Source organism: Leucoraja erinacea, chromosome 4 (genome assembly GCF_028641065.1).
Source record: "Leucoraja erinacea ecotype New England chromosome 4, Leri_hhj_1, whole genome shotgun sequence".
Classification (NCBI taxonomy): domain Eukaryota; kingdom Metazoa; phylum Chordata; class Chondrichthyes; order Rajiformes; family Rajidae; genus Leucoraja; species Leucoraja erinaceus.
Window position 1 is genome coordinate 17,466,220 of NC_073380.1, and position 12,938 is coordinate 17,479,157.

The following is a 12,938-nucleotide window of genomic DNA, read 5'->3' on the forward strand; positions in this document are numbered from 1 at the left end:
TGACCGGTTTCGGCTTTCTGTGCTGCGGTTTCCAAGAGTACACCGCCACCTACAGCCGTCATTTTTGGCCACCTCGCTCAGAGCTCCCCTCCGCCGCGTATGTGCCGAGGATTTTTCCCGTCAATGAAAATTGACAGAGATATTAATGTTTTTACAACATTCCCCATTCTCTCTGCTGCCCCTGCTGGAGGGAGGGGGAGCGACTATAAAACCAGGAAGTGGTGTGTCTCAATCAGTCTCTGCAAGTGGTGTGCCTCAATCAGTCTCTGCAAGTGGTGTGTCTCAATCAGAGCTTTGAATGACACTGACAAATGTCTACAGCACTGTGAGTACCCTTAATTTGGTTTGAAAATGAAAATATGGTTAGAGGTAAAAAAAGCACTGCCTGCAAATAGTTGTTTGGGTTTGGGTTGAAGTAAAAAGGCACTCTCTCTCCCCCCCCCCCCCTCCCCTCTCCTCTCCTCCCCTTCTCCCCCTCTCCTCTCCCCTCCTCTCCTACCCTCTCCTCTCCTCTCCCCACCTCTTCTAGTTACCTCACCTCTCCTCTCCTCTCCTCGTCTCTCCTCTCCTCTCCCCTCCTCTCCTCTCCCCCGCTCTCGCCCCCCTCCTCTCTCCCCCTCTCCTCCCCCTCCCTTTCCCTCCCCCTCTCCCTCCCCCCCCCTCTCCTCTCCTCTCCCTCTCCCTCTCTCCCCCCCCACTCTCCCAGGACAGAGAGAGGGAGAGAGAGAGGGAGAGAGAGAGAGAGAGAGGGAGAGGGAGAGGGAGAGATTTCCATCATCCCCCCCTCTCACTTCCCTCCCCGCTCCCCCTCTCTCTCCTCCCCCCCCCTCTCCCCCTCTCCTCCTCCCCCCTCCCCCTTCCTCCCCCCCCTCTCCCCCCCCTCTCTCCCTCCCTCCCCCCCCCCTCTCTCTCTCTCTCCCCCCTCTACCCCTCCATTAGTGTGAGTGCGGAGGGGGGGGGGGGGTGGTGGTTAGTGTGTGACGCTGCATGCTGCCTCCCCCCCCCCCCCCCCCCCCCCCCCCCCCCTACAACCACACGTTGGGGGAACAGACCCAACGGGTCTGCACTTGGTCTAGTATACAGTATATCTTAGTTTAGTTTAGTTTAGAGATACAGTGCGAAATCAAGCCCTTTGGCCCACTGACTCCGCACTGACCAGCGATCCAAGCACATTAACACTACCCTATACATATTAGGGACTGCGCCACTTTGCCACCCTCTTATCTTAATCAGATAGAACAATTACAGCTGCAAAAATTGTTTGGATAGTGAAATCCAATAAAAATTTACAGACAAGGGTGGCAACTTAAAGCTAGCTAGGTGGTGAAGCAATAGAATTGCTGCCTTACAGCGCTTGCAGCGTCAGAGACCTGGGTTCGATCCCAACTACGGGTGCTGTTTGTACGGAGTTTGCACTTACTCCCCGTGACCTGCGTGGGTTTTCTCCGAGATCATCGGTTTCCTCCCACACTCCAAAGACGTGCAGGTTTGTACGTTAATTGGCTTAGTATAGATGTAAATTGTCCCTAGTGTGTGTAGGATGGTGTTAGTGTGCGGGGTCGCTGGTCGGCGCAGATCCGGTGGGTCGTAGGGCCTGTTCCTCGCTGTTTCTATAAACTAAAAAAAACTAAAATTACAGCTGCGAAAATAGTTTGGATATTGACTCAACACTTAATGAAAACTACAGACAAGGTGGCAACTAAAAGCTAGTTATCAGTAAATATCATTAGCAGGAATTGTTTTGGAAATAACCCGAGCAAAATTGTCACTTTGAAAATATGGACTAATGTTTTAATATATATGTTGAGACTAGTTTAAAACCTGGTGAAATGCAGTAGCATTAATCAAATATTCTTATGTAGCAATACATAAAAAGAATGCCTCACATGCCGAAGTTGTGTCAAGAGAGAAAAACCTTTAAATTGAGAAAATGTATATTTTGTTGGCCATAACACTCCTTTTAATTTTACTCCTTCCGGCGATTCAGAGAAATTATGTGCATTCTTCAAGTGCCCGATAATGCTCCATTTAGACATCCCGATGGTACAGTGTGTGGAAAGGAACTGCAGATGCTGGTTTATACCGAAGATAGACACAAAATGCTGGAGTAACTCAGTGGGTTGGGCAGCATCTCTGGAGATAAGGAATAGGGAACGTAATGGGTAGGAACCCTTCTACAGACAGGAGGTGAGATTAGAGTAGGTAAGGGGACTGGAAAAGTTAAGACGGTTGATGAACTTCGAAATGAAAATGTCCAGAGAGGGTAGAGGCATCATCTGGGTATGGAATTGGACAGGTTTGCACCCTTCTTCAATATTTAATTTTGCTGGATTAACAATGCACTTTGATATTATTGCACTAACAGATGTATTTCTGAATTAACAGCACTACATAATATCATTGGACTACCAGGCATATTCCATTGACAGTTGTATCCTATATTGTTCGATTAACAGCATTATCTATATAACAAAAAGTCTCCTCTTGACCACTTCCTGTCTGCGCTGTATATTGATTTTAGAAAGAATGCTACCACATATCACTATGAATTTTGGCCATCTTACTCACAGCCCTCATCCTCTGAGGCTGCCCCAATGATTTTTCCGATCGATGAAAAATAAAAAAGTTATGAGTGTTTAAAAAATCTTGAGATCAGCTGATTGGTCCTCTCGCCTGTCAATCACCACAATTAAGGTTACGCACCTTCTGCGGGGGGGAGGCTAGAGGTTGAAGGACTATAAAACCCCGGATGCCTGGACGTGAGTCAGTCACTCTGGAAGATCGCAAGGGAGAGTCCACAACTGTAATTCTAAGCTGTGAATCAACTGAACTGTGATTCTGCAATGTACTTGCAATAAATGATTTGTTAGCCCTTAATGACAATGCAATGAGTTGTTTGGCAATTTGGTGGCCTGCACTCTGCTTGAAATGCTATGAAATTGAATTTGGTGGCCTGCACTCTGCTTGAAATGCTATGAAATTGAATTTGGTGGCCTGCACTCTGCTTGAAATGCTTTGAAATTGAATTTGGTGGCCTGCATTCTGCTTGAAATGCTATGGAATTGAATTTGGCGGCCTGCACTCACTCTGCTTGAAATGGAATTTCAAGGAATAGCCGTGTGAACTGCTAGCCCACCAGCCCTGAGTGACTGATCTGCCAGCCCACCAGCCCTGAGTAACTGAGCTTCCAGCCCACCAGCCCTGAGTGACTAAGCTGCCAGTCCACCAGCCCTGAGTGACTGAGTTGCCAGCCCACCAGCCCTGAGTGACTGAGCTGCCAGCCTACCAACCCGGAATGACTGAGCTGCCAGCCCACTAGGCCTGAGTGACTGAGCTGCCAGCCCACCAGGCCTGAGTGACTGAGCTGCCAGCCTGATGGACTGACCTGGCCTGAGCGACTGAGCTGCCAGCCCAAGAAACCATTCAGCCCACAATGTCCACACTAGCCCTCTGGAAATCAGTCCCTTTGGCCCACAACACCCATACTAGCATTCCAGAAAGCCCCCCCCCCCCCCCCCCCCCCCCCCACTGGCCACCAATATTGGAATTGGTGGAGAGGTGGAATATTGCATTGGGGGACCAGACCACCCGTGTGAACATGGGACCCAACGGGTCCCACTTAGTCTAGTTTAATATTATTGTTTTAACTGTTATATTTGATTTTAATAGGTCAACAGCATCAAAAGTTTTATTTAATTTTGCTCATTTCACAGCACAATTTCAAATCATTGGATTCACACGATTATTTATTTTCACGGGTTTAATGGCAAATCTCCTACGAAGCAAGACTAATATTTTTAACAACTCTGAAGCTGAAGGGCACAAGATGGCTGTAATGAAATATATGCAGGGTTCAAGGATTCAGATCTATGAATGGAGGAAGCACATGGTGAAGAGCACAAATGACTATTTATTAAAGCAAACACAAGTAACACACAGAAAAAACACTACCATAAAGAAGCAAAAAACGCATCAAGTATCAATCCCCGAAAGAAAGCAACTTTTTGAAAAACGCACTTGTTTACCCTCTGGAAAGACTTTGCGCCCTAGCTCACCAAGGTTTAACCCTTATGCCCCTGTCCCACTTAGGAAACCTGAACGGAAACCTCTGGAGACTTTGCGCCCTACCCAAGGTTTCCATGCGGTTCTCGGAGGTTGCTGGTGGTTGCCGGAGGTTGCAGGTAGTGGAAGCAGGTAGGGAGACTGACAAAAATCTCCGGGAACCTCTGGGAACCAGACGGAAACCTTGGGTGGGGCGCAAAGTCTCCAGAGGTTTCCGTTCAGGTTTCCTAAGTGGGACAGGGGCATAACATTACAATGGCACTGGAAATGTGGTGGCACCTGGAATACTGCCTCAATCTACTATTTTACAAACTTGTACTTAAGTATGATTGTGCCTAACGCATAGTAAGATTGACACTGAGCTATATGAGCTATAATGTTGGTCCCCTAATTTGAGGAAGGATATTCTTGCTATTGAGGGAATGCAGCGTAGGTTTACAAGGTTAATTCCCGGGATGGCGGGACTGTCATATGCTGAAAGAATGGAGCAGCTGGGCTTGTACACTCTGGAGTTTAGAAGGATGAGAGGGAATCTCATTGAAACTTATAAGATTTTTAAGGGTTTGGGCACGCTACAGGCAGGAAACATGTCCGCGATTCTGGGGGAGTTCAGAACCAGGGGCCACAGTTTAAGAATAAGGAGGAAGCCATTTAGAATGGAGACAAGGAAACACTTTTACTCACAGAGAGTGGTGAGTCTGCGGAATTCTCTGCCTCAGAGGGCAGTGGAGGCAGGTTCTCTGGATGCTTTCAAGAGAGAGCTAAATAGGGCTCTTAAAGATAGCGGAGTCAGGGGAAGGCAGGAACGGGGTACTGATTTGGGATGATCAGCCATGATCACATTGAATGGCGGTGCTGGCTCGAAGGGCCAAATGGTCTACTCCTGCACCTATTGTCTATTGTCAATATGCAAAAAGAATTTCACTTTCTGGTACCCAGGTACATTTAACAATAAAGTACAACTGAACCATTGAACAAGACTATTTAATATTGCTGAACTCGCAGTACTGCTCAATATCAAGGATTGACACCAATTTTGGATTAACAGCTCTATTGTTGCTTAATTAACGGTAATTAATTGTTGCCATAATTAACGGTAATTATTATTATCATTGGATTACCAGCTATCTTTAATATCATTGGATTTACAGCACTCTTTAATTTTGCTGGAGTAACTTTAGTTTTTATTATTGCTATTTTAAAAATAAATGACAAACAGCTTTAATAGCCTTGGATTGACAGTGCTCTCAAATTTACATAGTTTCATTAGATTATCAGAAACATTTAATGTCACTGAATTAATGACACTTTATATTTGCAGAGCAAGAGCTAATTAATGGGATTAGTACGGATGGGAATTTATAGCCATGATGGGCCAAAAGACCTGTTTCCTTGCTATCACACTATGAGATGGACGGTATTTGGCCCATTGAATTTTAAAGCAATCTCACTTCTCCCATTGATTTCCCTGTAACCTGCTCTATCAGACATGCCCATTAACGCCTCCAATACCTACACTTGGCACAATTAGTTGTCAATTAACACGTAAAATTATGTATTAATGTATTAATGTGATTTACTGTACTGCTAATAAAAATAAAATTAAAAAAAAAAAAAAAAAACACGTAAAATTCCTTGGGATCTGAGAAGGAAGTGGAAGATCCATGGGAAATCCCCTGCAGCCGAGGATGCAAAATTCACACGGCGGCACCAGAGGTCAGAATGGAGCCTGGGTTGCTGGAGCTGTGAGGCAGCTACATTGCCGATCGTACAATTGTGCCACATTCCTCCACAATGACTGAGATCATTGTGGTTGATGTGGAAGCCCAAAGAGGAGCAGCATCTGAGTAAAATCCAACAATCTATTTAATGATTACAACTCAGCTGATTCTATTGACAACTAAAGGCTCCTCAGCAAAAATGTAAAGAATGGTGCATTCTTAAAGTTTTGCACAGATTGAGCTACTTTCAACTCCAAAGGGTTGTTTGACTGCACTGTTTCTTTGCAATAAATATTTGGATATTGTTACATTAAATTCATCCTGCACAATGATTCATCTTATTTTTCAGAGCGCTTTGCATGTAAGCATGTTTCATGCCATGGAAAATTAAGATCCAATATCCACACTGTGCTGTCAGGTACCAATTTCAAAAAGCTTAATAAACACTATTCCGTTTTTGAGGGGACATTTCCAAGAATGCAGCATTAAGGGCCTGTCCCACTTACACAACCTTTTCGGCGACTTGCTGGCACCCGTCATAGTCGCAGAAGGTCGCCAAAATTTTTCAACATGTTGAAAATCCAGCAGCGACCAGAAAAAATGTACGACTCTTTGGGCAACTACTCACCACCAAACAGGCGACAAGTTGCAAGGTGACGCCTGTATGGTCGTGTGTAGTCGCCCAAAGAGTCGTACCTTTATCTGGCCACCACTGGATTTTCAACATGTTGAAAATTTTCGGCAACATGCTATGACGGGTGCCGGCAGTCGCCGAAAAAATTGCGTAAGTGGGACAGGCCCTTAACAGTATTACCAATACTGTTAGGTTAAAAGCACTTTTTAATATCAGTGGTTAAAAACATGTTTGCATGTGGTTGATATAACATACTACTGTCATCCTTAGAATAACAATACCAATAAGCAGTGAATTGGCAGCATTATTCAAATTAAAATCAGTGGATTAAGAAAATTACCCAAAGCTCCAATACCTTTTAACCGTATGGAATGTTTCAATACAATGATCATTCTGAACATTTTGGGAAAATTGATTTGGTGCAAGAATATTTTAATTTTCTTATGTAGCAACTTCAGACCAGAGCTGTGGGAAATATATTTTAATCTTTCTTTCTTTCCATCGTATCACAGATCTACCTTTTCGTTCTCACTTCCCTACTCCCCATTCCTGCTTCTAGATCACTTAAACATAATGCATCTCCATATATGTTCTAGTTAAAATGGTTATCAGATGAAAAAATATTCTAATTGTTAAATGAAGGCCTTGGACAAGTTTGTTCCTCAATTTCTCTTATCTCCCAGAAGAGCTTAAGGGAACCTTGCATTAATATCTCTCCAAATTGACAGTAGCTCCGGCAATGTAACAGGATTGCAATACTGTCCTGCAGTATTCCAAACCAGGACTACCAATTAGGTTCCCATGTAACAAGCTTTTTGGGGGGGAAGAGTCATATGAGCCTTTGGATTTGTTTGGTCAATGGGTCACATCTGGCTCTCAGGCCCTTGCCATGAGATACAGAACATTCCTGAGCTTTGCCATGACATCAATCTTCCAAAGGTTTTAGTTCAAGATCAACAACATCAGCCTAAGCTCACTGCAAAGATGTAACAGGTCTACATTCAATACTCAGGTCAAAAAACACTCAAAGAACTAAGCATTAGTAAATACAGAAAATAATGGTGTGTCTATTATTTTTAGGAGATCTTGGCTTAGACAGTAATCACTGAAACATTTTGTTCTTTTTCTTGCAAAGTAGCAGCCAAAGCAAACTAACAGCAAGCACAGCAGCAAGAGATGCTTTGTTGTGTTTTAACAAAGAGAAGAGACCTTTAACCTACCTGGAACAGCTATGCTCCCTGCAGTTGGATGGTCCATTTCTAAAATGAGATCATTGTGTATAACCTAGAAAAAGAAATAGTGGTCTTAGCTACACGATGTGTCAATGTTTAAAAACAAATTGTGCCTATTTGGACACTTAAAATTCATAGCTATTCTTACGATCTACTAAGAAAATATAATGGGCCTGTCCTACTTAGGCGATTTTTTCGACGGCTGTCATAGTCATAGCAGGTGGCTGGACCCCCCTACGACAATGTCTACGACAATGTCTACAACAACCTACCACCAAGTCGAAGCCCAGCTATGGCAAGCTACCGACAACCGGCGACCCATTAGGACGTCCACCTACGACCATACCTATGACAAACTACATCCACCCGCGCAAGCTATGACAAGGTAAGACAATTCAGTCAGCAGTACCTGTCACCGGTTGACGTAGGTAGTCGCCAATGAAATTCACCAATGTCAGCACCTGCGACAACCTACGTCATCATAGCGACAACCTAGGACAGCACCTTCATCAGGGGAAGTCAAGGTATGTTAATTGGCGTTAAGCCCACTGTCGCCGACTGTCGCCGAAAAGTTTTAAGCATTTCAAAATCCAGCGGCGACCAGAAAAACGCTACGATTCTTTGGGTGACTGCGGAGACTACTCACGTCCATCCAGGCGACACCCTGTCCACCATGTGGCGACAGCATAGTCACCTGTAGTCGCCTATAAAATCGCCTAAGTGGGACAGGACTTAAGGCCTCATATACGATTCTACAATGCTAGGGAGAGTGGGTAATAACATTGCAACCTTGATCCTCATTCCATGGAATCACAAGCTGAGTTTCTAACAGGCAGCAGAAAATTGTGGAAAAAACTCAATTGAATAAAGTAGAAACAAGGAACTGCAGATGCTGGGGTTACTCAACAGATCAGACAGCATCCCTGAAGAACATGGATGGGTAACTTTTCGAGTCTGGACCCTTCTTAACACTAATTGCGGGGTGGGGAGGGGGCAGAAAGATAGAAGGAGGGGCAGGGCAATAAATGGCTGGATATAGGGTACACAGGTGAGGGTGGGTTTTTGATAGGCAGATAGGAAGAGGTATGGGACAAAAGGGTAGAAGAGTTACGAATTGTGGAGCCTGAGAGTGGATTGTAAGTGGAGGGAGAGGGGGAGGGGAGAAGGAGATATGAACCTTAGTGGGAGGGTGGCTGAAGAAAGGGGTGTGTTGGGGGAGAAAAGGGGGAGGGTGGAAAGGGTTATAGCAATTGGTCAATTTAATGTTCATACCATTGGGTTGTAAGCTACCCAAGTAGAAAATGGGGTGCTGTTCCTCCAGTTTACATTAGTGTCTGAAGGAGGGTCTCAACCTGAAACGTCACCCATTCCTTCTCTGCAGAGATGCTGCCTGTCCCACTGAGTTACTCCAGCCTTTTGTGTCTGCCTCCAGTTTACATATGCCCCCACTCTGGCAATGGAGGAAGTCCAAGACAGAAAGCTCAGTATGGGGATGGGAAGGGGAGTTAAAATTGTTAGTGACTAGGAGATCTAATGGGCCTTGGCAGACCGAGCGCAGGTTTTCAGCAGAACAGTCACTGAGTTTATGCCTGGTCTCAAGGGATGTACAGGGAGGACAATTTGGGAACATCAGATACAGTAGATAGGTTAGAGAAGGTGCACCTGAACCTCTGTCTCACCTGCAACAACTGTTTTGGTCCCTGGATGGAGGCAAAGGAGGGGGTATAGGGGCAGGTGTTCCATCTCCCGTGGATGCAGGGGAAGGTACCTGGGGAGGGGGTGGTTTGGGTGGGAAGGGATGAGTGAACCAAGGTGTTTCGGAGGGAGCAGTCTCTGCAGAAGGTGGAAAGGGGTGGAGATGGGAAGTTGTGACTGCTGGTGGGATCAGATTGGAGGTGACAGAAATGTCAGAGGATAATATGCTGGTTGCCGAGGTTTAAGGTGTGGACCAGAGGTGTGGGCGACAGATAGCACAATGGGCTAAGAGTTCGGCTGGCGACCGGAAGGTAGCCGGTTCAAATCCCGCTTGGAGTGCATACTGTCGTTGTGTCCTTGGGCAAGACACTTCACCCACCTTTGCCTGTAATGGAATGTACGGCGGCGGGCACACCGCGACGCCCTGTGTCTCCCTTTCAAGGGAGATGCTAAAAATGCATTTCGTTGTCTCTGTACTGTACACTGACAATGACAATAAATTGAATCATTTCATTTCATTTTTCATTTTTTTCAACTCTATGCTTGTTCCACTGCGGGACACAGTGGAGAGGCGGGTGAATAAATATTGGCCATCGTATCAAGGTAGTTACAACAGTTAAGCAAATCCTCTAAAATGCCAACTTTGTATTTAAGTACTGTATCTAATAAACAATGACACAACACTTGCAACAAAAACAACACATTAATTTCACATATTGTTTGGAAGGTGCTCATTAGTACACGCTCAGAGCAGAAATGATATCACAGTTTTGAAGAACCGATACTATCTTAATTTAGAAGTGTTATTGTATTTATACAAAAATTCTGATTTATCAGAGCCTCCACAATTCAGTGTTTTTGTAGTCTTTGCATTTTGGATTGAGGATGCACATTTTGCATCAGAATCATATCTTGTTTTTTAATTTGGTATAATCGGTCTTCAAAATATTTAATGAAATATAATTAATGTTTTTGCCAATTTTTTTTCCTGGTTTTTGCATCGTGTTCGTAATTAAATAAATTATTTTTGATCCAAAAAAATAATAATAATAACAGCCCACGAATGGCCTCTTGACAGGTCACTGCTGTCAATGGCCTTTCCAACAGGTTTACAACTACTTTCAACAACTGACTTGTCTTCTTACTGTCTTGACTATCGCTGGTGACCCAGACACATTTAATAAATAGTTCAAATATACTTAAATTATCGAAAAATATATGAAAAATGTATTTCAGAATTCCAAACGATTAGATTCCCATGTAAAGACTTTTTTTTGGTGGGGGGGGGGGTGGGGGAGTCATGTGAATCAATTTTACAATGAGAGATGGCAATAATGTTATGAGCATTGATCAAAATAGGTGAGAGAGTAAGGAAAGGAGAGTTATTAGGGTCCTTCTTAAAAATTGTAAATAATTAAAATATAAAAACAAAATAAAATAACCTTTTTTTTACAAGTTTGGCAATCCCATTCCCGTGAATGAGGTGATTTTACTTGAACTAGCCCTCGCCATTCAGTGCACGTCAATGCATTTACTGCTGGACTTAGTGATAAATCTCGCACTTCAGCAGGTCAAAGGCCCTTTATTGGAACAGTTCTAATCAAGTGTCTTTGATCTTGAACATTAGCCCTGTTTTTTTTCCTCTCGATTGCAGTTTGGCCCGCAGAGTAGCTCCAGCATTTTCACTTTAAAGTTTTGATTTTCGTTGGGGGATTAGATGTGTTGGAATCTGTTGGTCACAGCCACGGTACAATGTGCACTTGTGTAAACCACAGATGGAGTGACCACAAAGAGGTCAATGCCAAATGTTCCCCACAGAACCGCCCGCTAAAGGTGAATACACCCCCAGTCCAATGTCAATATTTATCTCGTCCTCCCCCACCCAAGTCGTACCAGCTTCAAAGTTGTCTTGTTGTCTACTCGTTTTCACCTCGCCCATAGCTAACAATGGCCTGTTTCCTTTATCATTGTTACTTTTTCGCATATCTTTCATTCATTTGGTCTATATCCCTCTACATCACCATCAATATCTTGTTTCTCTTTCCCCTGACTCTCAGTCTGAAGAAGTTGTATCAGCCCAAAACGTCACCTATTCCTTTTCTCCAGAGATGCTGTTTGACCCGCTGAGTTACTCCAATTTTCAGTGTCCATCTTAAATCTCTATCCCTGCAGACATTGGTTCTCCCATATACATGGTGACCATTTCATTCTCATAGACTGGAATTGGCTCCTTAAATCCCTTGATCGTTTTACTTTCCACCTCTCCTTCAACATGCTCCATAATAAATGCATATTCAACTAAAGCCATCACTTTTGAAGTAAACTATCTAATGATTTATAAAGGCTGATGTACGCATTACAAAGTAATAAATGGCAGTGTACTCTTTCATATGGATGATGATTCTCAGATCAAAAAAAATAATTGGGCAATTCCTCAAACATTGCAAATTGTACCCATTGCAAACTGTGGCCTTAAAAATAAATTATATAAAACTAGTGTATGGTCTATGCCTGTTTCATGGTCTTAATCAACTCTTAACACACCCTGCTCTTTGTACATCAAAGAATGAAGATGAAAATATGGGCCCATAATAAGAGTGTGGGATTTTTCTAGGCGCTTCGGTTTCCTCCCACATTCCAAAGACGTACAGGTTTGTAGGTTAATTGGCTTGGTATAAATGTAAGTTGTCTCGAGTGTGTATAGGATAGTGTTAATGTGCAGGGATCGCTGGTCGGTGTGGACTCAGTGGGCCAAATGGCCTGTTTCCCTGGTGTATCTCTAAACTAAGCTAAACTACTACCTGGTTTGAACAGTGAGAAAGCCAGATCTTTCTTGGTATACTAAGATCAACTGAAGCATCTGAATGTACAATGGATGATGTAAAACAATTACCTGAGTGGCAGAAATGATTTCAAAACAAATTCGACATATTACAACAAACATTTGTTACCAGTTTACCAAAAGGTGGAAAACTGATGGGTTCTTCTACGGACCTTTGTCCCATCAGCAGTGAATTGATAATCACAAAGAGTTTAACCACCATTGTTCCGCATCTCTATGTATTCCCACAACACTGTGCATTACATCTCAGAAGATGCTATGGCCTTGGACCAAGCTGACTGGAGTGCTCCTCAATCAAGAGTGTGTAATGAAGTGCTGAGCAAAGTTGGTTGTGGCACTAACCAAGTGCTGCCTCAGAAATGATCTGCATCTTCTTCAATGTGCCTGTCGTCACAGCAGGTCAACCCAAGATGCGACACCACTGGCTCTCCGCCTTGCTCTGACATACACGAGGCACATCAACTACAGCTCAGTATTCACACAATCATCCCCTCCACAACTATCACCAAGCTCCAACATGTGAACCTCCCTATCAAAACAGACCCTTGACTTCTGCACCAACGGATTTCAATCAGTGGAGATCGGGAACATGGAAAACTTGTTTGAGTGGTGCTGCAACAACAACCTCTCTCTGTACACCAATAAATCACTTGCCTTCAAACAGGAGAAGTCGTGGAGACCACGTGCCTGTTTTCAATGGTGAGTTGGTAATGGAGAGAGTTCTGTGGTGTCTTGATAAAGGGGAAAGGAAA

General features: G+C 43.8%; 1 protein-coding gene across 4 annotated transcripts in view; it reads right to left on the reverse strand.

Annotated features, from left to right (window-relative positions):
• sugct (succinyl-CoA:glutarate-CoA transferase) overlaps positions 1-12,938 on the reverse strand; it is a 404,067-nt gene that overhangs the window by 98,767 nt on the left and 292,362 nt on the right. For 3 of the 4 annotated variants that reach the window (XM_055633822.1, XM_055633819.1, XM_055633826.1), the window contains one exon: positions 7,638-7,701. The exons of the other annotated variant lie outside the window; for it this stretch is intronic. In XM_055633822.1, the coding sequence (XP_055489797.1) occupies positions 7,638-7,701 (64 nt within the window). The remainder of the gene's footprint in view (positions 1-7,637; positions 7,702-12,938) is intronic. 4 annotated transcript variants of the gene reach the window in all.